The sequence below is a fragment of the Paramisgurnus dabryanus genome, chromosome 12 (assembly GCF_030506205.2).
Source record: "Paramisgurnus dabryanus chromosome 12, PD_genome_1.1, whole genome shotgun sequence".
NCBI lineage: Eukaryota > Metazoa > Chordata > Actinopteri > Cypriniformes > Cobitidae > Paramisgurnus > Paramisgurnus dabryanus.
In genome coordinates, this window is record NC_133348.1 from 34,688,808 (window position 1) to 34,716,134 (window position 27,327).

The 27,327-nt window shown below is 40.5% G+C and overlaps 1 protein-coding gene across 1 annotated transcript in view; it reads left to right on the top strand.

Annotated features, from left to right (window-relative positions):
- Positions 1-23,331, top strand: part of LOC135750100 (cholesterol 24-hydroxylase-like) — a 57,674-nt gene extending 34,343 nt beyond the window's left edge. The window contains exons 3-10 of the mRNA XM_073811458.1: positions 15,117-15,198; positions 15,278-15,351; positions 17,497-17,583; positions 17,663-17,801; positions 21,191-21,301; positions 21,403-21,491; positions 22,800-22,866; positions 22,958-23,331. Of these exons, the coding sequence (XP_073667559.1) occupies positions 15,117-15,198; positions 15,278-15,351; positions 17,497-17,583; positions 17,663-17,801; positions 21,191-21,301; positions 21,403-21,491; positions 22,800-22,866; positions 22,958-23,110 (802 nt within the window). The 3' untranslated portion in view covers positions 23,111-23,331. The remainder of the gene's footprint in view (positions 1-15,116; positions 15,199-15,277; positions 15,352-17,496; positions 17,584-17,662; positions 17,802-21,190; positions 21,302-21,402; positions 21,492-22,799; positions 22,867-22,957) is intronic.
- The last annotated feature ends 3,996 nt before the right edge of the window (positions 23,332-27,327 follow it).

Below are 27,327 nucleotides of genomic sequence, written 5' to 3' on the forward strand. Positions count from 1 at the left end.
TGCATGTTAGGCATGGGCCGGTATAAGATTCTGGCGGTATGATAACCTTTAGCAAAAATACCACGGCTTCACGGTGTTGCGGTATTGCCATTGCAACACTAAAATGTGTTATTTTCAAATGCCAGGTACAATAAAGCCTTTAAATTATAATATGCTTTCAAAACATATATAATATTTTCGTAATATATATTAAATGTAAACATCAAATCAATCACATGACTTCATGATTTAATGAATTTTGTATAAGCACAGCTCATACCTTGGAGACGGTATCACAGAACATTTTAGTGGTTTTGAAACCTTGACTGTTTTAAACCTCGGTATACCTTGAAACCGGTAACCGGCCCATGCCTAATGCATGTGAAGGACTTTATCAATCTTCACAATGAGCCACAGAAATCCTCCACCCTGAACCCTGAACAGAGAAGTTTGCTTATGCATAATGAATGTCCAATAGGAGAATCAGTTTTCCTCTGCACAAAGAATGATGATAAACCAGCTCCCTCCATGGATGACCTTGCATTCATGAAGATTATGGAAAGAGAATTCCATCAGGATCAGGGACGGATCTAGAAAATTATTTATGGGGTGGCAAGGGGGTGGCATGAGAACTACAAGGGGTGGCAATGAAGTAAGCGTCCTTGCATGGTTGTCGTGGATTCAAGAAATTATATACTGTATATACTATATTCGGTGAACACTGGACCTCAAATTTTTATAACATTAATAAACGCAACAACAAATGTTCCTATAAGTAAGTACCCAAGCAGCTACCTTTAGCATCTCTGTAGCACCCTTTGTCTTAATACTAAGTTAATACATACAGCTTATCAATATCTAAAAACACTGACTGGTTGAAGATAATGGTATAAAGACTGTTATATAAATAAAATAGGATTGCCTAGTTTATATTAATGTAAAACATATTTGAAAGGCAAACATCTCTTTCTCTCATAACCCTCTTCTTTAATCCTTTCACTCACTTGATGATGGATTTCTGTCTTTTCACTTCTTTTTAGCTCTTTGCCATCCAAATGTTTCTTTCCTTCATTACTTCATCTATTCCTTTCCCTTCCACAACATATTTTTCTGTTTTATTTGTACCTTCCACTCCCATAGTATTTGATTTTTCTATTATTTTTGGTAAAAAGAATGGTTATCAGCCTTTCTTTTCATAATATCCTGGAAAATGCCGCATTAAGTTGTCTTTCAAGCTTTCTAAACATACACAACACTGAATAGTTTTGTCTCCTTAACGAAGACAAATAAAAACATCAGACTATATCATAACGAGTGATTTCATATGCACATATGGAATATTTTGATTGCTGCAGTAGAGACATGACGGGCTAACTCTAGAAAGAACTGCTTAAAATAAATTTACTACTTACACAAACCTGCAGTTCAGTTGTTTTAACTACCAAGCAACTACCTCGTGCAATATTTAACATCAGTTTAATTTTTGTATTTTTATCCTGATGCAACATTTATCTATAAATATGACCGTATTCAGTACTCTGATTTGCTGATGTGATGCTCAACTTAATCACTTTAAGACACTAAAGAGAATTTGTTTTGTCAGCATGTGATGATGTGAGGTGCTTTATTAGATCAGAATTACTCGCTACAGACGTCACGTGAAGAGACTCTTTCTTCATGGGCATAAGTTGCACGTCCATAATCATTCTTGCCTTTCACCTCAACAATGGAAAAGTAACGTTTGTGCTTTTTATACTTTGTGCTTGCGTCCGATACCTTTGTTTTGAGCTCGTTGTATTCGCCATCGCTCTGTTGCGGGTTTGTGCGACTCGGATCACGGATGGACTGCAGCGCGAGAACCGGGCTGCATGTGAGTGCCTTGGATGGGGCGATGCATCCTTTCACCGCAGTTTCCAAACGTCTCCAACCACGCCAGAAAAGATCGCTAGATTTGTCCTAGTCGCTTTTTTAATAAAGTCGCTAAAGGGGTCTAAAAAGTTTCTTAATCTAGCAACCAAGTCACCAAGTTGGCAAATCTGCGCGGACTTTTTTTACACTGTAAAAGACTTTCTGCTCGGACTGACTGCATGCTTGTGTATGAACTCTGCTGCCTCTGGTTGGCTAACGATGGAAATTAAGCCAATCACCATCAGCTATGTGGTTGTCCCACCCCGTCTAAGACACACACACCAATCATCGTCAGATATGTGTCTCCCACCCCCAAACACACGCAGAGAAAAACTACATTGCCTTTCTGGTTAAAAGAGCCTACTCGGGTATAAATTATATATATTAGGATACCCGCGCTGGGGTGGCATATGGGGTGGCAATGCTTTTATTTAGGGTGGCAACTGCCACCCCGTGCCACCCCGGTAGATCCGCCCCTGATCAGGATGAGACAAATAGCTGAGTTGCCCCACTTCCGTTCCGCAGCCCACGGCAACGCCTTCCAAATAACAAGGTTCAAGCCAACAACCGGCTCATGTTACTGACCCACAAACTAAAAAAACAACCCATGGTAAAGGAACACTTTGTGGATTTTATGCATAAGATATTTGAGAATGAGCATGCTGGTATCTGCCAATGTTTGGAGTATTCCCTCCAAAGAAGCCCGGCCAGATAAGAGTAGTATTGGACTCAACATCAAGGTGTATCATTAAATGATGTCCTCCTCACTGGCCCTAATGTAAACAATAGCCTCTTGGGGGTTCTACGGTTTAGGAAGGAGCGTGTGGCAGTGATGGCTGATATCCAGCAAATGTTTCATTCCTTTGTGGTTGCGAAAGAGCATTTTAAATTTCTACGCTTCCTTTGGTATGACAACAATAACTTGGACAACAAGGTGATGGAGTATCAGATGCGAGTGCATGTATTTGGTAATAGCCCATCTCCTGCAGTTTCCATACATAGGCTCAGGAGGGCAGCCCTCGCAGCTGAAAAAGACTATGGATTTTGTGGAAAGGAATTTTTATGTGGGTGATGGCCTTATATCTCTCTCCACGGAAGAGGGAAGCCATTAAGCTGCTTAAGGCCACCCAGGAAATGTTAGCTGTGTCCAATCTACATCTTCACAAGATTGCCTCCAATAAAGTGGAAGTTATGAAAGCATTTCCTGCAGAAGATCTTACAAAGGAGTTAAGGAATTTAGATCTGAAGACTGCCCTTCCACCAGTTCAGAGAAGTTTGGGGGTGAGCTGGGACATGTCTGAAGATGTGTTTATCTTCCAAGTTGCAGACCAGGTGAGACCTTATTCCAGACGTGGGGTTCTGTCAATGATCAACAGCTTGTTTGACCCACTTGGCTTTGCTGCACCTGTCTTAATTCAGGGTAGACTCCTGCTCAGGGCACTAACTACAGAGTCTTGTGATTGGGATGCACCTCTGCCAGACGAGAAATTTAAAGAATGGAAGGTTTGGAGAGATTCATTAAAAGAGCTTGAGCACGTCAAGATTCCCCGCACATATGCTACAATCTCTCTCTGTCAAGCACAAAGAAAAGAGATGTGTGTCGTTTGTGATGCTTCCACAAATGCTATTGCAGCTGTCACTTACAGCAGGTTTATCAATACAAGTGGCAATGTAGAAGTTGGTTTTATGTTTGGCAAGGCTAAACTAGCTCCCCGACCTGAGATCTCTGTCCCCAGACTCGAGCTGTGTGCAGCTGTTCTGGCTGTGGAAATAGCTGAAACCATTGAAGATGAGATTGACACCAAACTGGATGCTGTGACATTTTATTCAGACAGTAAGGTTGTCTTAGGCAACATCTGTAATGAATGTAGGAAATTTTATGTGTATGTTTACAACAGGGTGCAAAGGATACGGAAATCGACATGCCCCGAGCAGTGGAAATATGTACCCACAGATCAAAACCCTGCTGACCAAGCCACAAGATCAGTTTTGGCAGCTGACCTTCCCCAGAGCATGTGGTTGACTGGTCCAAAATTCTTGTTTATGATGACACCGCCTGAAACTGACACTAGCCTCTTCAGCCTGGTAGATCCAGAAGTAGACATTGAAGTACGTCCCCAAGTCACTTCTTGTGCTACACATACTTCAAGTAAGGAGTTGGACACTGAACACTTTAAAAGATTCTCAAGCTGGCGATCACTAACTCGCACTGTAGCAAGACTTGTGCACATTACCCAATCCTTCAAGCAGGATAGTGACAAGAGCACCTGCAGGGGCTGGCATATATGTGCAAGGCCCTGTCCAGTCCAAAATCTAGAAAGGGCCAAGTCCATTCTCATCCAAAGTGTACAAGCAGAAGCCTTCTCTGAGGAGCTGAAATGCCATCAAGCAAGTACTGTGATTTCCAAACAAAGCCCTCTCTTTAATCTATCTCCCTACATTGATAAATCTGGCTTACTCAGGGTTGGTGGACGCCTTTCACAAGCAAACCTTGGGAGAGACAAACTGTGTCCTCTTATTCTTCCTGGTCATTGTCACATGACATCTCTAATCATTCAACATTATCACAAACAAGTTGAACATCAAGGACGCGGCTTTACTGAGGGTGCATTGAAAGAGGCTGGGTTTTGGATCATAGGTGGTGAGAGACGCATCAGTAGCATGATCTTTCAATGTTTTCAGTGTCGCAGACTACGGGGAAAGATTTCGACTCAGAAAATGTCTGACCTCCCTCTTGAGCGGCTCAGTATGGACCCTCCATTCTCCTTCGTAGGGTTAGATGTTTTGGGGCCTTGGATGGTTACTTCACGTCGAACCAGAGGAGGACAAGCAAACTCAAAACGCTGGGCAGTGCTGTTCACATGTATGAGCACTAGGGCCATACATATTGAGGTCATAGAGTCAATGGATAGCCCCAGCTTTATAAATGCTCTCCGCAGATTTTTTGCGGTTCGAGGTCCAGCAAAGCAGTTGCGTTCAGACTGTGGCACCAACTTTGTTGGAGCATGCAAGGAGTTGAAGATGGAGTCAGTCACAGATGACAGAAAGGTACAAGAGTATCTGAATGATAATGGATGCACTTGGGTGTTCAACCCCCCCACTCATCTCAAATGGGTGGAAGTTGGGAACGTATGATTGGAGTTTCAAGGCGGATCCTTGAATCTATGTTACAAAAACTTGGACCTTCAAGGCTATCTCATGAGGTTTTGACCACCTTCATGGCTGAAGTCATAGCCATAGTCAATGCTCGTCCCCTAGTACCTTTGTCTACAGATCCTGACACTCCTTTCATTCTGACTCCAGCAACTTTACTCACTCCAAAAACCTCTGTAGTTCCACCTCCACCAGGAGAATTTGGTGAAAGGGACCTCTTCATTCATCAGTGGAGGCAAGTCCAAAGCTTGGCCAATACATTCTGGAATTGCTGGAGAAAGGAATATCTCGCAACTTTGCAAAACCGCAGAAAATGGCAGAATGAGAGCTCCAATTTCCAAGTAGGAGATGTTGTGCTACTGAAAAACATCCAAGCAAAAAGGAATGACTGGCCAATGGGAATCGTGTTGGAGACATTTCCTGGGAAGGACGGGAAAGTAAGGAAAGTTGAGGTCAAAGTGGTCAAAGACGGATCGTCTAAGGTGTTCCTATGTCCTATTTCAGATGTTGTTTTACTGCTGTCTCCTGGGACTGAATAGACAAATGATATTATGCTTAATGATGGCATCTTACAGAGACCAGATGGGGAGTGTACTGTTTCCAGTGTAGTTTAGTCTAGTTAAATATTTGAGCCACTAGGTGGTGCTATTCTATATATTTGAAGTAACCTCTGACCTTAAAAAAGGTGCTTAACTGCTTAGAAACTGACCTCTTAAAAATAGTAAACACCTCTCTGATCACAGGCACTTTTCCAGAGTCATTAAAAACAGCAGTTGTAAAGCCTCTCCTAAAAAAGAGTAACCTAGACAAAACCATACTTAGCAACTACAGACCTATCTCAAATCTTCCGTTTATAAGCAAGATCGTTGAAAAGGTTGTTTTCAATCAGCTGAACAAATTCTTAAACTCAAATGGCTATCTGGACAACTTTCAATCTGGTTTCCGTCAGCATCACAGCACAGAGACAGTGCTCATAAAGATAATTAATGATATTCGCTTAAACTCTGATTCAGGTAAAATATCAGTGCTGGTGCTACTAGATCTTAGTGCTGCCTTTGACACAGTAGATCACATCATACTCTTACATAGACTGGAAAACTGGGTAGGGCTCTCTGGGATGGTTCTCAAATGGTTTAAAACATACCTACAAGGAAGAGGTTACTATGTGAACATAGGTAACCATAAATCTGAGTGGACATCCATGACATGTGGAGTCCCACAGGGTTCAATTCTTGCACCGCTTCTGTTTAATTTGTATATGTGACCCGTCACGGAAACCAGGGACTCAAGTCGGCAGCACAAGTTTCGAGAAAATGAGAAACAAAGTTTTTTTTTTCGAAATTTGTGATTTTCGTTTTATTGCAGAATCTGTTAGTTGAGATCACGAAGAAGCCTCTCCATGTTTGAGATAGCAGTTTTTGTATATTTAAAAGCGTACATTTTGCGGTTAAAATAGGCTTGTTTTTCCGGAGATTCTAGCGTGCAGCGGGGGGCGTCATTGTCTGTGTGTATATTTACATACTGTATAAGCTTGTGTTTTCGCCTCCGCCCACAAAGGGAACAGCGTGACTACTAAATAAGGATAGTTCGCCCAAAAATGAAAATAATGTAATTAATGACTCACCCTTATGTCGTTCTAAACTCGGAAGACCTCCGTTCATCTTCGGAACACAGTTTAAGATGTTTTATCGTTAGATTTAGTCCGAGAGCTTTCCCCTTCATTGAAAATCTATGTATGGTTTCCATGTCCAGAAAGTTAATAAAAACATCATCAAAGTAGTCCATGTGACATCAGTGGGTCAGTAAGATTGTGTTGATGCATCGAAAATACAGTTTGGTCCAAAAATAGCAGAATTACGACTTTATTCAGCATTGTCTTCTCTTCCGGCTCGAGCGTGAAGTCACGTGACTGTAGTGACGCGCTGCCCTGTTCCTCAGACATGTTTGCTAAGGTTTTTTTTTTTTTTCAAACTTATAGCCTGCGTCTCCCCAGACTGTAAAGCTCGGGCGCACAAAACAAAAGAAAAATAAAAGAAGCTGGGGCGGAACAAATAACAGTCAGCCGCATCGTACGTCAGCCGCGTCACTGACTTTATGCGGCGCCGCAGTCAGATGACGTCAAAGTACCGCGAGAGCTCTTACGGAGTAGTTTAATTTCGACTCGCTCTCGCGGTACTTTGACGTCATCTATATGTCAGTTCTTGCAGCGCAGCATGAGTCCAAACACACAGAAGTTACACAGATATAGTTGTATTCTTCATATAATTGGCTACATGTTTTGTCTATCAGTATTTTCCATGAAGTCATTGGCTGATGGAGGAACGAGCGAGCCATTGGTAACATCTCTAAAGGATGTCACGTTTTCGACGGCGCTGTTTGGATGATCTATTATACTACTTCCCTATTTTAAATACAAACTTTGAAGGCGGGTTCATGTGTTTAACGGAATGTAAGCTCATATACCCTTACATGTTACGATTTAAATAGTCTTCAGATTATATATTATATTGTATTACCAGACATTCATGCGAAATCTGATGTAAACAATCTATATTTCACGGATTATACGCATTTGTGGACAAATATGGACATTGGATAATCTGAAACAGACTGGATTCGACTTGTGATCCCCACAAAGGTAAAAGAGTCATGTTTATTTTTGCGGGTTGTCATTTGGTCATAAAATACTACATATGATGCTAGAACATCTCAAAAAGGGTTTTACAGGGGGCATGGCTTAGCTAAATGAGATGTAAATGAGCCCTATTGTCTCCCCCAGCTGAAAAGAAGAGTCCCTTTCGTCTCGATTTTCTCGGTTTGAGTATTTCTGAGTTCCTATATTCAAATGGCCACAACTTCTCCAAATCTTATCAGATTTCCATGTGTTACACATCGTTGGGAAGCTTAGAAACTGCACTTTCAGAATCTGTGAATAACTCAAAATGCCCAGATCCGACTTGTGTCCCTACTTTCCGTGACTGGTCACATATGCTCCCACTTGGTCAAATAATGAAAAAGAACCAAATTGCTTACCACAGCTATGCAGATGACACCCAGATATACTTAGCCCTGTCACCCAATGACTACAGCCCCATTGACTCTCTATGTAAATGCATTGATGAAATTAACTGTTGGATGCGTCAAAACTTCCTCCAGTTAAACAAAGACAAAACCGAAGTCATTGTATTTGGAAATAAAGATGAAACTCTCAAAGTTAACACATACCTTGACTCTAGGGGTCTAAAGACACAAAATAAAGTCAGAAATCTTGGTGTAATTTTAGAGTCTGACCTTAATTTCAGTAGTCACGTGAAAGCGATAAGCAAATCAGCTTACTACCATCTCAGAAATATTGCCAGAATTAGATGTTTTGTCTCAAGACAGGACTTAGAGAAACTTGTTCATGCTTTCATCACCAGCAGGGTGGATTACTGCAATGGACTCCTTACGGGGATCCCCAAAAAGACCATTAGACAGCTGCAGCTCATACAGAACGCTGCTGCCAGAATTCTGACCAGAACCAAAAAATCTGAGCACATCACTCCAGTCCTCAGGTCCTTACACTGGCTTCCTGTTACATTTAGAATAGATTTTAAAGTATTGTTACTCGTTTATAAATCACTTCATGGCTTAGGACCCAAATACATGACAGATATGCTAACTGAATATAAACCTAACAGATTACTCAGATCATTAGGATCCGGTCAGTTAGAAATACCAAGGGTTCACTCAAAACAAGGTGCGTCAGCATTTAGCTTTTATGCCACCTCTAGCTGGAATCAACTTCCAGAAGAGATCAGATGTGCTTCAACAGTAAACACTTTTAAATCTAGATTAAAAACACATCTGTTTAACTCTGCATTTACTGAATGAGCACTGTGCTGCTTCACACTGACTGCACCTTTAACTCAAGTCACTTTTACTCCTGTTTTATTCTTTTTAACATTTTAAACTGTTTTATTAAAATCACATTTATTTTCTTTAATTGTTATTTTAAATTCTCATGTATCTTTGTCTTTATTGTGATCTTATCGTGTAAATCTTATTTTTACTTTTTCTTTTTCTTTTTTATATATTGTTTTCTCATTTCTGTGTAAAGCACTTTGAATGACCTCTGTGTATGAAATGTGCTATACAAATAAACTTGCCGTGCCTTGCCTTGCCTTAATAGGAGTCATTTTTGTTTTGCTCAGTTGATGCTGATAGTCACACGGTTAAAGCAGCTATTTTCAATCCTTGGCATCATCTTGCAATCATTTAAAGAAGCTTTGTCTGTAAGTAGTAAAAGTGTTTACAAGATCTTTATCATCATTTTATATGTAGTATTGGTGATATTATTCAGTATAAATTTCATGTTTAGAGGGATCAGTGGCGTGTTTACCCACCACGCAAACCACGCAATTGCGTAGGGCCTCGCGGGCTTGGGGGGCCCCCTACTGGCCACAAGGAGTGCGAAAGTATGTTACGTTTATTCAGACCCAAATCTAAGGCACGGGTAAAGCACGCGCGAGCGAGAGATCTGCAAGTATGCACGCAGAATAATATATGCGCGCATCCTTGCGGGGGCACAGACTACTTCATGAGCGAACTCGACTATGGGACAGCGCACCTCTTCACAGCGCGCACAAATGCAGCCACAAAAGTGCTGGAATGAGCGCTATCTCGACTCGCTCTGTGCTCTCGTAACTGCACAACATTCACTCGATTGTCAAGTTTACTTTAAAGACTTCGGGCTTCACACTTGTGTGATTGGTGGTTTGGTTTGATCAGTGACACGCATCTTTTGTTCCACACTCGTACAGGTATAATACTCGCAGGGGTTTAAATCATGTCTAAAATACATAAATCATCATATTCTGTATCTCATCATTGTCATTAAAAACTCATCTTTAGTGTATGTCTAGTCTATATATGCTTTGTTGTACCTCATAGTAAGTTTGTTTTTGCAATATGAACATGAAAGTTTTATGTGATTCCCATCCATAAATTCAAGCAATAACCAACTTACAATATTGTTTGCTGGTGTTTGTTAGTTCAATTTGTTAGATCAGTCTGAATAATAATCTAATGCTTCCTCTTTTTCCTCATTTAGTTTTTTAGTAAGATGTCAGATACTGAAGTTGCAGTATTAATTACATTGTTTTAAATACATCCTATAATACATTTGCAAGCAAAATATATATCTGAGAGGGGTGTGAAATTTTTTTTTAAACCAAGAACTTTTGTCATACCAAACTGTAACAATTTAGTGTTATTTTAAGCAGTGTAAAGCAAAATAAACCCGGTTTATATATATATATATATATCTCACTTAATTCTATATACTGAATATTATTGTTGTTCAATTCAATTGAAAAACCTTGGGCAATGCTGGGGCATGGGGGGCCTTGGTTCTTGGACTTTGAATAGGGCCCCCGAAATGGTAAACACGCCACTGAGAGGGATTTCAGTTTCAGTGTTACAAGCCTCTGCATTATTTTTGTGTAAAGTATATGTAGTTATCCCTTAAAGGCGGAGTCCACGATGTTTGAAAAACGCTTTGGAAAAGGAGACGGGCCGACTACCAAAACACACTTATAGCCAATCAGCAGTAAGGAGCGTGTCTACTAACCGTCATCGTTGCCTGGGTTGCGTATGTGTGGGGCGGGTCTATCAACAGAAGGTCCAGATTCTATTGGGGTAGGGGCGTGTTTGTTTAGGTGATTTCAAATATCAACATTGGCTTTCAAACATCGTGGACTCCGCCTTTAAGTGAACAGTTATATTTTTTTAATGCACATTCTTTAGAAACTTATTTTATAATTTTTTTCTGTATTTCAGTTTTACTCGGTTCCACTTATATTTGAAGTGGTGGTCACAATAAATCCATGCTTCGATTGAACATATCTGTGGAAGGAGTTGTCTATCTGCCTAGTTAAGAAGGGGAACTCTTTTACGAGGGCAGAATAGTGGTTCTTGAAGCATTGACTCCAGCTGCAGTCCACTATTTGTAAATCTCCCCCACATTTTTGAATGGGTTTTGTTTCACAATCCTCTTCAGGGTGCGGTTATCCCTATTGCTTGTACACTTTTTTCTATCACATCTTTTCCTTCCCTTCGCCCCTCTCTTAATGTGCTTGGACACAGAGCTCTTTGAACAGCCAGCCTCTTGTGCAATGACCTTTTGTGTCTTGGCCTCCTTGTGCTAGGTGTCAGTGGTCATCTTTTGGACAACTGTCAAGTCAGCAGTCTTCCCCATGATTGTGTAGCCTACAGAACTAGACCGAGAGACCATTTAAAGGCCTTTGCAGGTGTTTTGAGTTAATTAGCTGATTAGAGTGTGGCACCAGGTGTTTTCAATATTTGTACCTTTTCACAATATTCTAATTTCTGAGATACTGAATTTGAGATTATCCTTAGGCTACGTTTACACATGGGCGATTATTTTCATAAACGGACATTTAAACCTCTCCGGTTTCAAAAATAATATCGTGCACACATGTCAGTTTTCAGAAAAGTGTTTATTTACACATACCCATGTGCCGTCAAGAGCCCACATAAGCCAATGGTTCTTTGTGTTGGAAGGGGGAGTTGTTGCAGTAGGTGTCCGATGATGTCAAAGTACCGCGAGGGCGATTCGAAATAAGACCTCTATGTGTGATTTCTCAACTCGCTCTCGCGGTACATTGACATCATCCGCCTGTCGGTTCTTGACGCGCCGAATGAAGTCGAACACGCGTAAAAATGCTGACCTCCGAGCACTCGACTCTGCTCCTTAACATAATGGAGCAGCTGTATTTGCAGTGGCGGAACTAGAATTTTTTTAATGGGGTGGCCAGGGGGTGTCCAAAGCTACTTTAGGGGGTCCATAGTCCATAAAAGAAAATGATGTGTAACCATGTATCAAGAAAGCATAAATGAATCTTTTGATCGCATTAGATGTAAACATAATAAGGGTGAATTTTAAATCTTTCTACTGTATTTCTTACATCTGATTTACTGTCTGTTAAAGGGATTCACCCAAAAATGAAAATTCTGTCATCATTTACTCACCCTTATGTTGTTCTAAACCTGTATTTTATTTTAATAAACACAAAAGAAGATATTTTGATAAATGATGGTAAGCACACAATTAATGTTATATCCATTGAATTCCATCATGTTGTTTTTAATCCTACTATGGAAGTCAATGGTTACAGCTGTGTGCATACCATCATTTATCAAAATATCTTCTTTTGTGTTAATCAGAAATTCGTACAGGTTTAGAACAACATAAGGATGTAAAAATGATTTTCATTTTGTGAATATCCCTTTAATGAAGCAAAAGATCAGGAAATCTAAACTCCATGATAAACCTTAAACTTACTTCAAATAGCAGATCTCAACACAATGTTTATTTACGAAGATACAGAAGATGCAAAAGTTTTCTTTTTTCTTTTGATATTTAATTAACTTTAATGACAGAGAGACTTGCCCAGGTGAAAAAGTAGTACACTTCCATAGTGTACTTAAAGTGCTTTATTTTCGCACACTAATTTTGTACTTAATATACTAAAAATTCATCTTTAGTACTACTTAAGATGTTCTTAAAATCATCTAAGTGTACTTCACTGTGCTATTTTGAGACACCATAAATATGAACTAAAATGTGCTAAAAATGTATTTAAAAAATGTATTTAGATACCACTTTTAGTAAACTTGAACCCATCTTTGTATGAAAGTTGAGTTCAAGTTTAATTCAAGTGTTAAGTAAATACATTTTTTAATACAGAGATAGTATGTTAAAAATGCATTTTAGTTCATATTCATGGTGTCTCAAAATAGCACAGTGAAGTACACTTAGATGATTTTAAGAACATCTTAAGAAGTACTAAAGATTACTTTTTAGTATATTAAGTACAAAATTAGTGTGCGAAAATAAAGCACTTTAAGTACACTATGGAAGTGTACTACTTTTTCACCTGGGTCAACAGGTTAGGCTAAGGCCGAATGCAATAAAATGTTTATTCGTTTAAGACGTACAGTAACCAAATGTTTAGTATGAAAATCACCAAGACAGCTATTTTGACATATGAGCATTTGTCAGTTTAAACCAAAAAGACGCGAAGTTGCGATCATTAAGGCGTTTAAGCTCTTGCTGTGCACGCGCACTATCGGATATGCGCAACGCGCTTTCAAGTTCAATGTGGCAATCCAGTCGAATTAACAATAATACAGTAGCCTATAAAGATCACGTCAAGAATGAAAACATGGTGCTGGGTTTTGTTGTAAAAAGAATTGGTAATCTTAGACTTTATTCAGTCCACAAGAAAATTACCACACATCCAGCATATACGGTGAAATCATGTAGTATTAGCAATGTACGACTTCAATTACATCATTTTAAGAGATTCCAAGCATTATGTAGACATGACATTTATCTTCTGATGTTATGAAAAGTATTCGTTAAGTTACAGTATTTTTTCTGACGCGTTTTGAAAAGACATCACTGGTGGAGAGATAACAGAACGCGCAGTATGTATATTTTCTTAATTATGTGAAAAGCACAACATTCAGTTTTTATAGACATACAAAAAAATGACACTTTAACGTTTTAAATGATGTATAAATCATATCTGCATGTCCAAAATCAGCAGAGTAATCCAAGTCTCTTTGCGCAGTGATTGAAAATTAAAGAGTTTTCGCCGCGACCGCAGGGAGGGTTAATATTCATAATGTTTTTAACAATGTGCTGCACTGCCGCACGTCGAAAATAAACATAGCGATTAAGTGAAAGTAGCGCATTAAATTTGGGGTTGCGATTGCCACCCTGGACACCCCTCTGGCTCCGCCACTGTGTATTTGCAAATACAAACACACGAAACGAGTTTGCAGGAACATAAATTTGATCATGGAAGTGTTCAGAGTAGCAGTCACATAGGTCGCACTTTTGATGTAGGTGCAAGCTCTGGCGCATACTGTGATGTTGCCGCCTAAACATCTGTTTGCCTCAGTTTACATGCAAGCGTGCAAACGAAGGTTTTCAAAATATCCACTTTGGCCGGAGTTTTTAGAAAGAATCGATTTCAGAGGCGAAATCTACGTTTACATGTAAACGAGGGGTGCAAACTAACGGAAATGTCTACGTTTTTCAAAATAACCATGTAGCCCTAGTTTTCAGTTAAGTCATCAAGACTAAAGAAATAAAAATTTGAAATATTTCAGTCTGTGTAATGAATCGATATAATATACAAGTTTCACTTTTTGAATGAAATTAGTGAAATAAATCAACTTTTTGATGATATTCTAATTATATGACCAGCACCTGTATGTGGGTCACATATAGTTTGCCCATGTAGGATGATAATATGGGACCCCCATAGGACCTATGTGGGCAAAAAAATTCATGCTTGAAATACATTTTTACACATTTTCATTTTCTATTGTGACATGTCATTTTGATAATGATAATGTTAGTTATAATGTTCGCCTGCCTATTTATCAAATATTAATTTAATTTAAATTTGCACAGTGAATGAGGGAAAATAAGAAATATCAGCTTGTTATTATACATTATTAAAATAAATATATACGATTAATTACAATTAAGCATTTAAAAGTATAATTATTACATACTGAGGGACCAGTCCAGTGCCCTAAAAACCCATACTGGGCCCTGGTAAATAACATGTGGGCTTCATTAGGTGGGGGCAATATGGGCCCTATGTGTGTTGCCCAGCTGGGCCCCATAAGCCCCAGTCAGATTCTATATCAAATTCATGTGGGCTCATCAAGGTGGAGCCATAGTGGAACCTGTGGGCAAACCCATATAGGGCCCACATATAAAGCCTTAGACAACCCCACCTTGAAATGTTAGCTGGGACGTTAGCATACACATAAAAACAGACTACTCCGGGCTTAATGTCCTTCACTGATAACAAATTACTGAACGAATTGGTGTTTATTTTAGAGAAAAACTGAACACAGTATTTGTTTTGTGTAAATTGTATTGTACCCCTTTTGATTTGTCAATTAACAGCAGACATTTTTTCAGACTTGGTCTACTGAAATATTTTCTCAAATGATGCTTTGACTAAGTGCTTTGTTTCTGTTTAAAGGGCAGAAAAATATGGTCCTCTGTACAGACTTAACAGCTTTCATTATGCTATGGTTGTGATTCATTGTCCTGAGGCTACAAAGGTAAATATTTAACCCTTATTCATGTTCACAGTTAGAAGCTAAAAAAGCTTATCAATATGTCTGCCCTCTTTTATTGCAGACAATCCTGATGTCACCTAAGTATCCTAAAGATCCCATTTTCTACAAACAACTATTTAACTTGTTTGGGACAAGGTGAGCTTTATCTTTTGCTGGGTTATTCAATACAAAAAAAGATAAAAAAAAAACAGAAAATGAACATTAAAATGAAGATTTAAAAACAGAGGGGAAATGTGATGAATTGCTCTCATTGTTTTTAACTCATTTTTAGGCTTTGCTTATCTTTGGTTTAAGCACTTATCAAACCAATATGGCTTTTTTTAGGATGAGAGAGATTACTTTTTTGTGTGTTTGAAGAAATAGAAAGGCACCATCCAACTGAAATGCATTGTATGTTTGTATCTAATTTAACCACATTCTACCATTTACATTTTTTATTTATTGAAATTTTTAATCAAATGTATTTTTTTCAAAAAAGTTTTTCAGAAAGATTTTTCCATTAAAATCCAGGTTACAAGACATTGCGTCATGCTAGATGCTTTGGAGAATGTCTTTAAAGCATGCGCCAGTGTCAATGCAAGCAAATGTAAAATCACGCCTTTATAATGTCGGTCAAGTGAAAGTTCACAGTCAGGTAATGAAGCAATGACGCCTGAGGTGTGCTAAAGAGAAATAGCATCTTGTGTACCATTTTAGGGAACTGTGTTACATCCGTAACCTGAAATGTTCTTTTTCAAGGGAACCTCAGCGCTAGAGGCAAAGGCATTCCTCACGCCTCATAAGCAAGGGTCATAGCGTCTGCGATCCAATGAGCGATACATTATATTTATACAATGTATACAGTGCATTACAAGCTATACATTTTTATTAGGTCCCGAGCACCGATGAGCATGCCAGAATGGCCTGCATCGTGGGTGCAAAGCCGTAATGTTTTTGAGCAGTTTCTTCTTTTTCTCCAAAATTAATCGCAATTCTGAGAGCCTAAACATGCTCGAAAACTCGTAAAACTTTGCACACACATCAGAAGTGATGAAAATGTACATGTGGTATAGGCGTCAAAAGTGGGTGTGTAGAAATTACTCAATAGCGCCACCTGCAAAATTTCAAGAGAACAGCCCTCCCGCTACGAAAAACGTACAGATATGATATTTGGTAGGGTCATCTAACACCCCAAGACCTACAAAAAAGCTCACAGGAAGTTGGCCATTTTGAATTTTCGCTGTGATTTCTGTGTAAATTTTGGCATTTCCAAGCTTCATACTTTAACAAACTTTTACTAGAGATTTCATCAGATCATCATCATATTTGGTCAGTATCATCTAAAGGCCTTTGCGATGTTAAATGGTGGAGCTTTTGACTTTTCGTTGGAGGGTGTGTCCGTGGTGGCCTGACAAATTTCGGTGTCTTCACCATGAAACAGGGTGTTGTTCTAACTCAAGCATATAATGTCCAATCTGCCCCACGCTTCACATATTTGATAAGGGTCTTGGCCTGAACACATTTCCATGCCAATATTCAACTACAATCATAGCGCAACCTAGAGGTCGCTCGAAATGCCATGTTTTACGCTGTGATTTACTGCTCTTAGAGCAGGGGTGTCCAAAGTCGGTCCTGGAGGGCCGGGGTCCTGCAGAGTTTAGCTAAAACTTCCCTCAACACACCTGCCTCAAAGTATCTAATCTGCCTAGTAAGACCTTGATTAGCTGGATCAGGTGTGTTTGATTAGGGTAGGAATTAAAACTCTGCAGAGACACCGGCCCTCCAGGAGCAGGATTGGACACCCCTGTCTTAGAGATTGAATCAAATCATCATCATATTTGAAACCACAGCTATTGGGCGAAAAGCGTACAAAGTCTCAGACATGTTTGTAATAGAGCATCTGCTGAGAGCGAACCAAAGAGGGCTGTAATGCAAATTTGTATTATTGTTACATTTTATTATCAAATAGATCTTGCAATGATTTAATATCATAGGCCGATCGGTCTCCGCAGTAGTAGTGGTTTGCATTCAGAAATATGTGGAATGTGAAAGTAGCGCATTTCACTCTGTTGTGGTTTCTCTCGAGCCACACTGTGGGGCTTACATTATAATGTTAAGATCATAAAACTTTATTTAATTATGTCATCGTCCTGTCGCATCGATCTCTAATAAGCCTTATTATTATAATTGGATGTAAATATTTAATTAACAGCCCTATTACATATGATTTTCAGTTTAAATGTGAAATGTATTATGGGTTTTGCTGAGGCTGAATAAGTCACATCATTCAAATCATCTCAGGTTCCTGGGAAACGGTCTGGTGACGGCTGTGGATCATGATGTCTGGTACAGGCAGCGACGCATCATGGATCCGGCCTTCAGCAGCTCGTGAGTCAAATATACAACATCTATAAGATATTGAAATGCTCTGCTTGTGCAGTATAGCTGATGATTTGTTATTCATCAGATACCTGCGAGGTCTGATGGGCACGTTTAATGAGATGTCAGAACGCCTCATGGACAAACTGGAGGAAAATGCTGATGGGAAAACTCCTGTTGTCATGCATGATATGGTCAACTGTGTCACACTCGATGTCATTACCAAGGTTTCAAACTCCTTTACTCTTATCCACTTCTGTCCCCCTCTCCTGCTTAATTACACTAAAAAAATTATAAAACCAACACTCTCCCATTTTTCATGAGCTGAAGTCAAAATCTAAGACTTTTCTATGTACAAAAAGGGGGTATTTTCACAAATCTTTCTAAATCTGTGTTAGTGAGCACTTTTTTTCCCCGTGATAATCCATCTACCTCACAGATGTGGCATATCAAGATGTTGAATAGAAAGCATGATCATTGCACAGGTGTGCCTTAGGCTGACCGCAATAAAAGGCCACTCCAAAATGTGCAGTTTTAACACAAAGCACAAAGCTTCAGAGTTCACAAGTTTTTAGGGGGCGTGCAATTGGCATGCTGACTGCAGGAATGTCCACCAGAGCTGTTGCCCCTGAAATTTAATGTTCATTTCTCTACCATAAGCCGTCTCCAAAGACGTTTCAGAGAATTTGGCAGTACATCCACCAGCCTGACAGGCTGTAACCACACCATCCCAGGACCTCCACATTCAGCATCTTCACCTCCAAGATCGTCTGAGGCCAGCCACCCGGACAACTGCTGCAACAATCGATTTGCATAACCAAAGAATTTCTGCACAAACTATCAGAAACCGTCTCAGAGAAGCTCATCTGCATGCTCGTCGTCCTTATCGGGGTCTCGACCTGACTGCAGTTCTACTAACACAGATTTACACACATTTGTGAACAATATATATTTGGGAGAAATACCCTTTTCTGTACATCTTGAGTTCAGCTAATGAAAAATGGTGGCAAAAACCAAAGTGATGCATTTATCATTTTGTTCAGTGTACATTCCTACAAACAGTCATTGATTAATATTAAAAACTCTGTAGTCTTCTTCTTTGTAGTTGTATTTAGTTTATACTGAAGATCAAAATTAGAGAACAATTTATGAACACTTGATTTTTTTCAGAAATATTGTGGTATTCATTGTCCCAAAGTTTTAGTTGTGAAACCCTTTATTTTGTGGAAAACACATTGGTCGAAATGAAAGAACAGTGATGTTTGTTGCACAAAGAAACATTAAAAGTAACAGCATAAAAAAAATGCAGGGAAGGGACCGCTTGTTACCGCTTGAGGTTCTGATATACATTTGCATAAGAGGCCCAACTCCTGTTGCAGAAAACATCCTCCAAACCATGACACTTCCTCCTCCATCTTTCACTGTCTTCTTTATACACATTGGGTTCAGAAACTTCCCCAGTTTGACAGTGAACATCTAGTTTACCATCAGACGCAAATAAATTAAACATACTTTCTCTGTCCACACAACCTGATCCTAAGCAATGGTTGGTCTAGCCAATGGTTTCCAACTCTAGTCCTTGAGGGCCCACTTCCCAGAATGTTATTTATATATAAATATATAAAAGGGAGGAGAAATTGTTGTTAGTCGTGCCGCGCACAAAGACAGAGACCATATTAGAACTGCCACATTCACACCCCATGGCAGGACATCTGAGGGCTGCTAACACAATTCAACGGATCCGTGACCCCTTCCACTGTCCGGGCCTGGAGGCTGAAGTAAAGCGGTTCTGCCAAGCCTGCCCAACTTGTCAGGTGACATCGCCAAGGACGCCTCCCCCCAGTCCGCTGATTCCTCTGCCTATAATTGAGGTGCCCTTCGAGCGCATTGGGAAGGACCTTGTGGGGCCGCTGCCTAAGTCTGCCCGGGGACAAGTACACATCCTAGTGATTGTTGACTAAGCCACCCGTTATCCAGAGGCCGTCACACTCCAAAAAGCCACTGCCAAAGCCATCGCCCAGCACCTCTTTCTGCTCTCCAGACGAGTCGGCATCCCAACAGAGATCCTAACCGATCAAGGTACCCCCTTTATGTCCCGGCTAATGGCTGACCTTTGTAGGCTGCTTCGGGTGAAACAGTTAAGGACCACCGTCTACCATCCCAAGACCGACGGCTTGGTGGAATGATTCAACTAGACCCTGAAGCAGATGCTGAGATGGGTGGTGGCAGAGGACAAGCGCAACTGTCCTCTTCGGGATCCGCAAAGTTCCCCAAGCCTCAACTGGTTTCACACCATTCAAGCTCCTCTTCGGTCGGCAACCCCGTGGCCTCCTGGATGTGGCAAAGGAAGCCTGGGAGCAACAGCCTGCAGCCCATCGCTCTGTGGTGGATCACGTGAAACAGATGAGGGAGAAGATTGACAGAGTCATGGCAGTGGTCCTGGAGCATATGGTAAAAGCGCAGCCGGCCCAACAGCACCACTACAACCGGGCCGCACAACCACGGGAGTTCCAGCCTGGAGATTGAGTAATGGACCTTGTACTTCCCAGGGCTAAAGCAGAAGTGGACGAAGTCCTCGGGACAAAAAGGGAAATTGTAAATGAAGACCTTGGAAAACTCTGTTACTTGTCTCAGGTTGGTCCATTGATAGGCACAATATGTAAAGTGCTCAAAAGAATATTTTAATGGCCTTAATGGCATCCTAGGTTTATGATTTCTTAGCAGTGGTATAATCATGTTTTGAAAAGTGATGACAAACCTTCAGGCAATTTACAGCAAGATCTCTGACGTGCTGATGAAATTAAGAAATAATGAATGGACCCAAATACTATGTGCTGTAGCAGATTCACAATACTGTAAGCAGGGGTTAAATTAGTCTGTTGCTGCCTGGGGAGTCAAAGTTTCAATTGCCCATTCATAAACAATGCTCTTGCCTTTTCTTCAGACTGCACGTGTCTGCGAGCGTTATGGCTCCGATGCGGTTCTGTTCCATTTTCCACACGTTGCCAACTCATACCAGGAGGAACATTTCAGGAGCGAAGCGACAGGATTCACGAGACCATGTTAATGTTTTGTTTAGTTTGATTCTGTTTATTTTTTTTTTGCTATGTCCTATTTTGTTGTCCTGTAGACAACAAGTTTATAAATGTAAAACTTCAGTTATGAGGAACAAGGATTAATGATTTTCAGCTGTGTAGCCTATAGTCATCTAAAATACATCCTCAATTATGATTTGTATTTTACATACTTGCCTGTGAGCAAGAGCATATAGTGAACTGAAAAAAGGGAGCCTGCACAGCGTGTTTGTTTTGACAGGATTTCTGGGGTGTTTAAGTTTGAAATTAAACACAAGCGCAGTGTAAATAAGGGGTCACATGTCTCACATATGTTCTCACAAGTAACCAGAAATCGTCTTACATGGACCCAGCGTGCCACCATTTTGCCGGGCCTGTTCCCCCTCTCTCCACCCTGTACTTTCCTGTCCTCTCTATACATTACTGTCTTTCCATTAAAGGCAAAAAATGCCCCAAAAATATAGGGTCATTATCATTGATTCTTTTAAATTAGGACCTGGTCAGTGTGTTAATATGGTGTTATTTGTTCAATAATGTCATAGGTGTTGAAGGAAACCCTGCGACTGTATCCCACTGCTCCAGGAACATCTCGCTGGCTGCCTGAGGATATGATTATTAATGGATTTAAAATCCCAGGAGGATGTGCTGCTATTGTGAGTGTTCTTCACAATCCTACAGACAACTATTTATACTGTTAGGAAATGTGCCTTTAATCTTCATAACTGTTTTTAACTACTGCTAACTTTTTTAACAGTTCAGTTCTTATGTCTCTGGAAGAATGGAAAAGTTTTTTAAAGATCCAATGACGTTTGATCCTGAGAGATTTGATGTAAATGCCCCAAAGTAAGTAGTCATATATATATATATATCCTTCCTTCAATACTACGTCTGGGATTTCTGTCTATTCTAGCGTTTCGAGAAATCACATTTTTGTAGGACCACCAATCAGCGAACAGAGGGAGTTGCTAAGAACGATGATGTTGATGTTGTGCGTCAGTTTGAGTTGTAGTTCAGTAATGGCAGTGGAGAAAGAAGTGAGAAAAGCTATTCGGTCCGTTGTTGTAAAACTGCCGAATATACAGAAGTTAAAGCCGGAGAAAGAACAATGTTTGCTAAGTTTTGTTCATTCAGACTTGTTGTTTCCGGACGGTTTCGGCGCATGATATACATCACGACCACACGTTAGCGATTGCCTATGGCAGATACTGAGTGACTCTGGGCAGATCCAATAGTGTTGAACTTTAACAGAGAACCTACAAGGAAGTAATGTTTCTCAATGGAGAGAGAGGCCAGACTTTCTAAACAAATGAAATCTATGAGAGTCTGGTAGAACCAGGCTAGACAACAACATCATCTCCATTCAAAATGTTTAACAAACACTCTTCTTGTTCAGGCTTCAGTTGGCAAATAACGGGAATATTCTCCACAACAGAGCTAATAGCATTCTGTGTCTTCATGTCCGCTGTAAACTACAATCTTACATTCGGCATTTAGCGTCTACGTCACGGCTCTCAGCCCGCCTTTTGTTCATTGATTGGGCCGGCCATTTTGGAGCCGGAGGAAAACGGTTATAATGGGTGATATCTCAGACTAAGTACAGAAGCGAAATTAAATTGAGGGAAAGTACAAAGTCTGACGTCAGGCTACAATTTTGATGGGCCGCCTTTAACATCTATTGTCACTGACCTCTCACAAGGTCTTGTAGATGTGTTTTGGTTAAGTCTGTCCTCACAGGTCTGTGACAGCCCCTCTTGTTTCCTGATTAATCATCTATTTATTGTTTATTGGCTGTCACTTGATGCCTTTCATTACCCTAATTGTTTGCTCCCTGTTTATTACCCTTATGTTTGCTGTCTTATGTTAGGCCATTGTTCTTTGTAGTTGTGATCATTGTAAGTAGAGTTCAAGTGTAGTAATGTCAAGTGAAAGTCTAGTTTTATGAGTTTTTTTATTAGGCATGTTGGCTTTTTTTAGGCTTATATAGCTCTGTTTTTGTTTTTGATTCTGTTAAAGAAATTTTGTTGAAGCTGTCTGCATTTGGGGTTTGTCTGTGCTAACCCTGTCATCCATGTTTTGTTAAACATATTTTAGCAGTGATGTTATCAATATTACACCTCACTGCTGTTGATAATGATTTGCCTTCTTTTTAAGGCCTTATTACTGCTATTACCCGTTTGCACTGGGACCACGATCCTGTCTAGGGCAGGTTTTCTCACAGGTAATAAAATAAAAAGAAACATTTGAACTTTTTGTATCTTCTCCATGACAAAATTTACATACATGTGTAATGACAATCCATTGTGTTACAGATGGAGGCAAAAGTGGTGCTTGCTAAACTTCTTCAGAGATTTGAGTTCAGTCTGGTTCCTGGACAGTCTTTTGACATTAAAGACACGGGAACACTGCGGCCCTTAAGTGGAGTTATTTGCAACATTAAACACTGTACAGAGGACATGTTCTAGGTCCAGGCCTTCCTATGTACTGGACCGTCTACTAATGTGCACTTTTTTTTTTTGATTAAACATTAACCTGAATGGAGTTTTAAAGTCATTAAAGACATGTGTTTTAACTTTTAATTTTTTTATTTTTAAGCTTTAATTTTACTATGTTCCCTGAAGTGTAATTATAATAATATAAGATATTTTTGCCCCAAGACGTACAAAAATAAAATTTATTTACCGTGGTTTTTATCTTCTGATTTTATTTGTGTGTTTCCCATTTAAGAACTTTGGCTTTCTTTGATGTACACGTCCACTTCTTTGACAACCTGTTATGCAGTACATGTTGCTGGATAACTGCAGTTTCACTGTCAATCGATCATGGTGGCTGTCAACCTTTCAAATGGTCTTTTTAAGCCCCCTTGTGGTGAAAATCACCTTTTTATTGTTGTTTATATGTCAGTTTTTGGTATGCTTTATGACAACGATGTGGAAATTCATCATATAACGCCATTGCTGAGTATTTTGTCCATATAATTGGAGTTTTACAAAGACATTCTGGTGCAAGTAAGTACAGACTACTTTGCATATTCATGAGAGTTCAAATACTGTAAGGGGATACAGTTACATTGAAGAAATTACTGTCACGGCAAATTGTTTACATAATGCTGTTTAGATTCTCAAAGATGATTTTTAATTGATAAAATTACTACATGGGGACTTTTTCACCAATAATAGAAGCATATAAATGAATAACTAGCGTTTACCGACTGTTCTGCTCGTACGCAAATAGCACAAAATTTTTAATATTTTAAATGGAGGTTTGCACAAAAGAGGTGACAATGGGTTGTCTTTAGAGAAGCAAACAGATCTATGTGCAGTCCTGCCAAAATGTTTCCAAATCAGCTAAACCGACTGTGGGTGGATTCGCGGGGATGTGAATGGCACGAGGAGACCTCAGATTCTTCAGATGAAGAGATGATGGGCGAGATGCGACAGGTGAGGAGAGCGTAAAACCGCCTTGCCGATTGATATACACAACAGTTGCAGTGTTGTCGGTGCAAACTAATACATCTTTGCCTCCGAGCTCATTGCTGAAACAGACGAGAGCAAGATATACAGCTCACAACTCAAGGCAATTTATATGCCAGTGCAGCTGGGTGACGTCTAGACCCCCGAGGCTGTGAGCCCGCATTACGTAGCTCCCCACCCCGTGGGAGAGGCATCTGTGCATACAATAGCATGCCTGGAGACCTGTCTCAGCGGTACACCTGCCCTGAGAAACGGCGGGTGTGACCATGGGGTGAAAGTGAGACGGCATGCTGGTGTAACTGTTACCCGGTGCAAACCGCTGTCAAGCCAACGCTGAAGCCACCTCATATGGAGCTGCCCGAGTGGTATACAGCCGCTGCTGCAGCCATATGCCCCAGGAGCCTCTGAAATTGTTTTAGTGGGACCACATTCTTGCCTTTCAATGTGTTCAAGCAAGTCAGTATTGATCGTACATGCGCTTCTGTTAGACGTGCCGTCAGTTTGTTAGACCGAGTCCAGTTCCATACTGGGAAAAAAAAGATCCTCTGCATAGGACAAAGTTTGCTTTTCTCCCAGCTGACCTGAAGACTTAGACGAGCGAGGTGTTTGAGCACATGATCTGTGGGTTCACAAAGCATCTGGCAAGACTACTGTGCTTATTATGAGCCAATCATCGAGATATGCCAAAATGTGCACACCGCTCTCTCTCAGGGGTCTTAAAGCCCCCTCAGCTACCCTGAAGACACGGGGAGAAAGAGAGAAATGGCTTGTGTTGGGGGAGAATCGAGACATGAAAGTATTTGAACGGACAGATGCATTGAAATATGCTCTTGTGCCTAAGCATTTAGAATGGCAGCTTGTGAAGTGCTTGATTCAGCGAACACACATCCAGGATTGGTCACAACCAGATGCTTTTCTTGGGTACAATGAAGTAAGGGCTGTAAAACCCTGACCTCATCTTGGCTGAGAGGATTGGCTCAATCACGTCCTTCACCAGTAGGACAGCAATCTCTGCACTGAGTACATGCACATCGTTATCTCTCACCCTAGTGAAGCGAATGCCCGCTAATTTGGGGGGGGGGGGGGTGCCGAGCAAATTGAATCGTGTAGCAGAGACACATTGTGCATAAAAGACAACGCTCTTTCCAAGCCACCAAATACAGAACGAAAAGGATTAATGGCACGATTGGTGTACCCGCAGCAAGTAGAGGTGGTCGCTGATGTGCTCTCTCTAAGCAAAACGACATAATTGTTGTGTAATTTAACACTCACCTGGCTCCACAGATGGGTGGCTGAGCTGGTGAGATGCCGTAGTGTGGGTCCTGGCCACTGTAACACAATACTGAGACCACAAAACATTGTACTGTCAGAACCCTGCCATACTGAGCAAAATATAAATAGTAAACAAGACTCTGGCAGGATCCTGACAATAGCATTATTTTATAGTATAGTATAGTAGCCTATGTCCATATGACATCTTTCAGGAAACGTCTCAAAAGCACTATTCGGACGGGATTAGTTTTCCAAACAACGTTTTAGTTTTAACGTGTCCCCCAGGATGTCTGTGATTTTATGTACCGATTCGGACGGGATTAAAATGATGCAGGCTATTCCAGAGATGGGAGTGTCTGATGTATTTCGACCTCAATCAGACCGTCACGACGGTCTTACCTTGAATGACGCCATTCTGCTAGCTCTCCTCGAGACCTAATGTAAACAATGTCAGATGACTGACCCCAAGTGGTTGGTTCCCTATAAAACATCCGGGTGGACCGAACACTTCCTCTTTGCCTTTCTCGCCTCTTCAGAGACCGGTTTTGAGAAAATCTGCGTATATACATTGATATTGGAAATCTTTAACTTACCCCATTCAATCCGTCACTATAGTGCAGGCGCCTGGTGCCCCTGAGGATTGCGGGTTTGTGTTCCGACGCTAAGTAGTGTACGGATGTGGTAAGTATTTTTTGTGCTCTTGTTATTTACATCAGTTAAAAGGAGTTTATTGTTTACCCGCTGATCTGCTGTTCGCAACGGAGAGGGTTCTGTCGCCTATTTTTGATCTGTGCGTTCGCGCGTAGATAGGTGATTGCACAATAAATAAATTATAAATTATAACATATAAATTATATAAATATATATAATTTATAATTTACTAAAATATATATACATTTTCTTTGCAATTTAAATATATTATCTCACTGACTTCATTGTGTGCTCAGTGAAATTAGGTACACACTTTATATATAGTATTTGACAGACTTCTGTGCGCAGGAGTAGAGTATTAATATTTTTCTGTGTTATTTGAGCGACATCTGTCCGCAGTTGTCTTACAAATTATGAGTCAGCCTGTGTGCCGTTATTGTCACGCTACCATGCATCCTCGGGATGGACACCGGGAGTGTCCATCATGTCTGGGTATGTCCCATTTGCTGGAGGACATTGAAAAACCATGTCCGGCTGCAGCTGAGTTCTCTCTCCCTTTTTGGTCGAGCAGCTCATGATAGAGGAACATCAGGATCAGTGTCTGATGTTCGCTCCCCTAAACGGAAAAGGGTGCATTCTCCTGTTAAAGGCCATGATGGACCTAGCTGTTCTGATGGAAGAAAGTCAGGAGTTACAGACCCTCAAATTGACACCCAGATGCAAATTCTGTCAACTTTACCTGATCTGGCTGGGAAAATTGATAATTTTAGGCCCCAAAATATGGGAGTAGGTGCACAACAGCAGACAGTTCCGTCTGTTGTTTCTGATGATATCTCTCTAAATCAAGGAGGAAGAGGTAACACCCTTGACACTATTTCTCTACATGCTCATGACTCTCTTTTTGGTAGTGACGATCATGATGAGAGTGAGGAAGATCAGGGAGATGAGTCCAGGTCTTCTGTTACTGACAGTACACAGCCTGACATTCTTACCAGAATTCTTAGCGCTGCAAGAATTTTGGGTCTGGAAACCCAGGCTGAGCCATCAACCACACCAGCAGTGCAAGGAGTGTGGGCCGGAGTCTCACAGTCTCGACCATCTGTTTTGATCCCTGTTGCTGAGGACTATTTACAAATGCTAAGCAAAGCTTGGAATCACCCCAAAGCTGCACCCCAGTTCAATGCTGGTTGCAGACGTTTTGCTAACATACAATATGCTGCAGAAACAGGCATGGGGGGTATGCCAGCGGTAGAGCGTGAAATGGCATCTTTAACATCTTTGGGTCT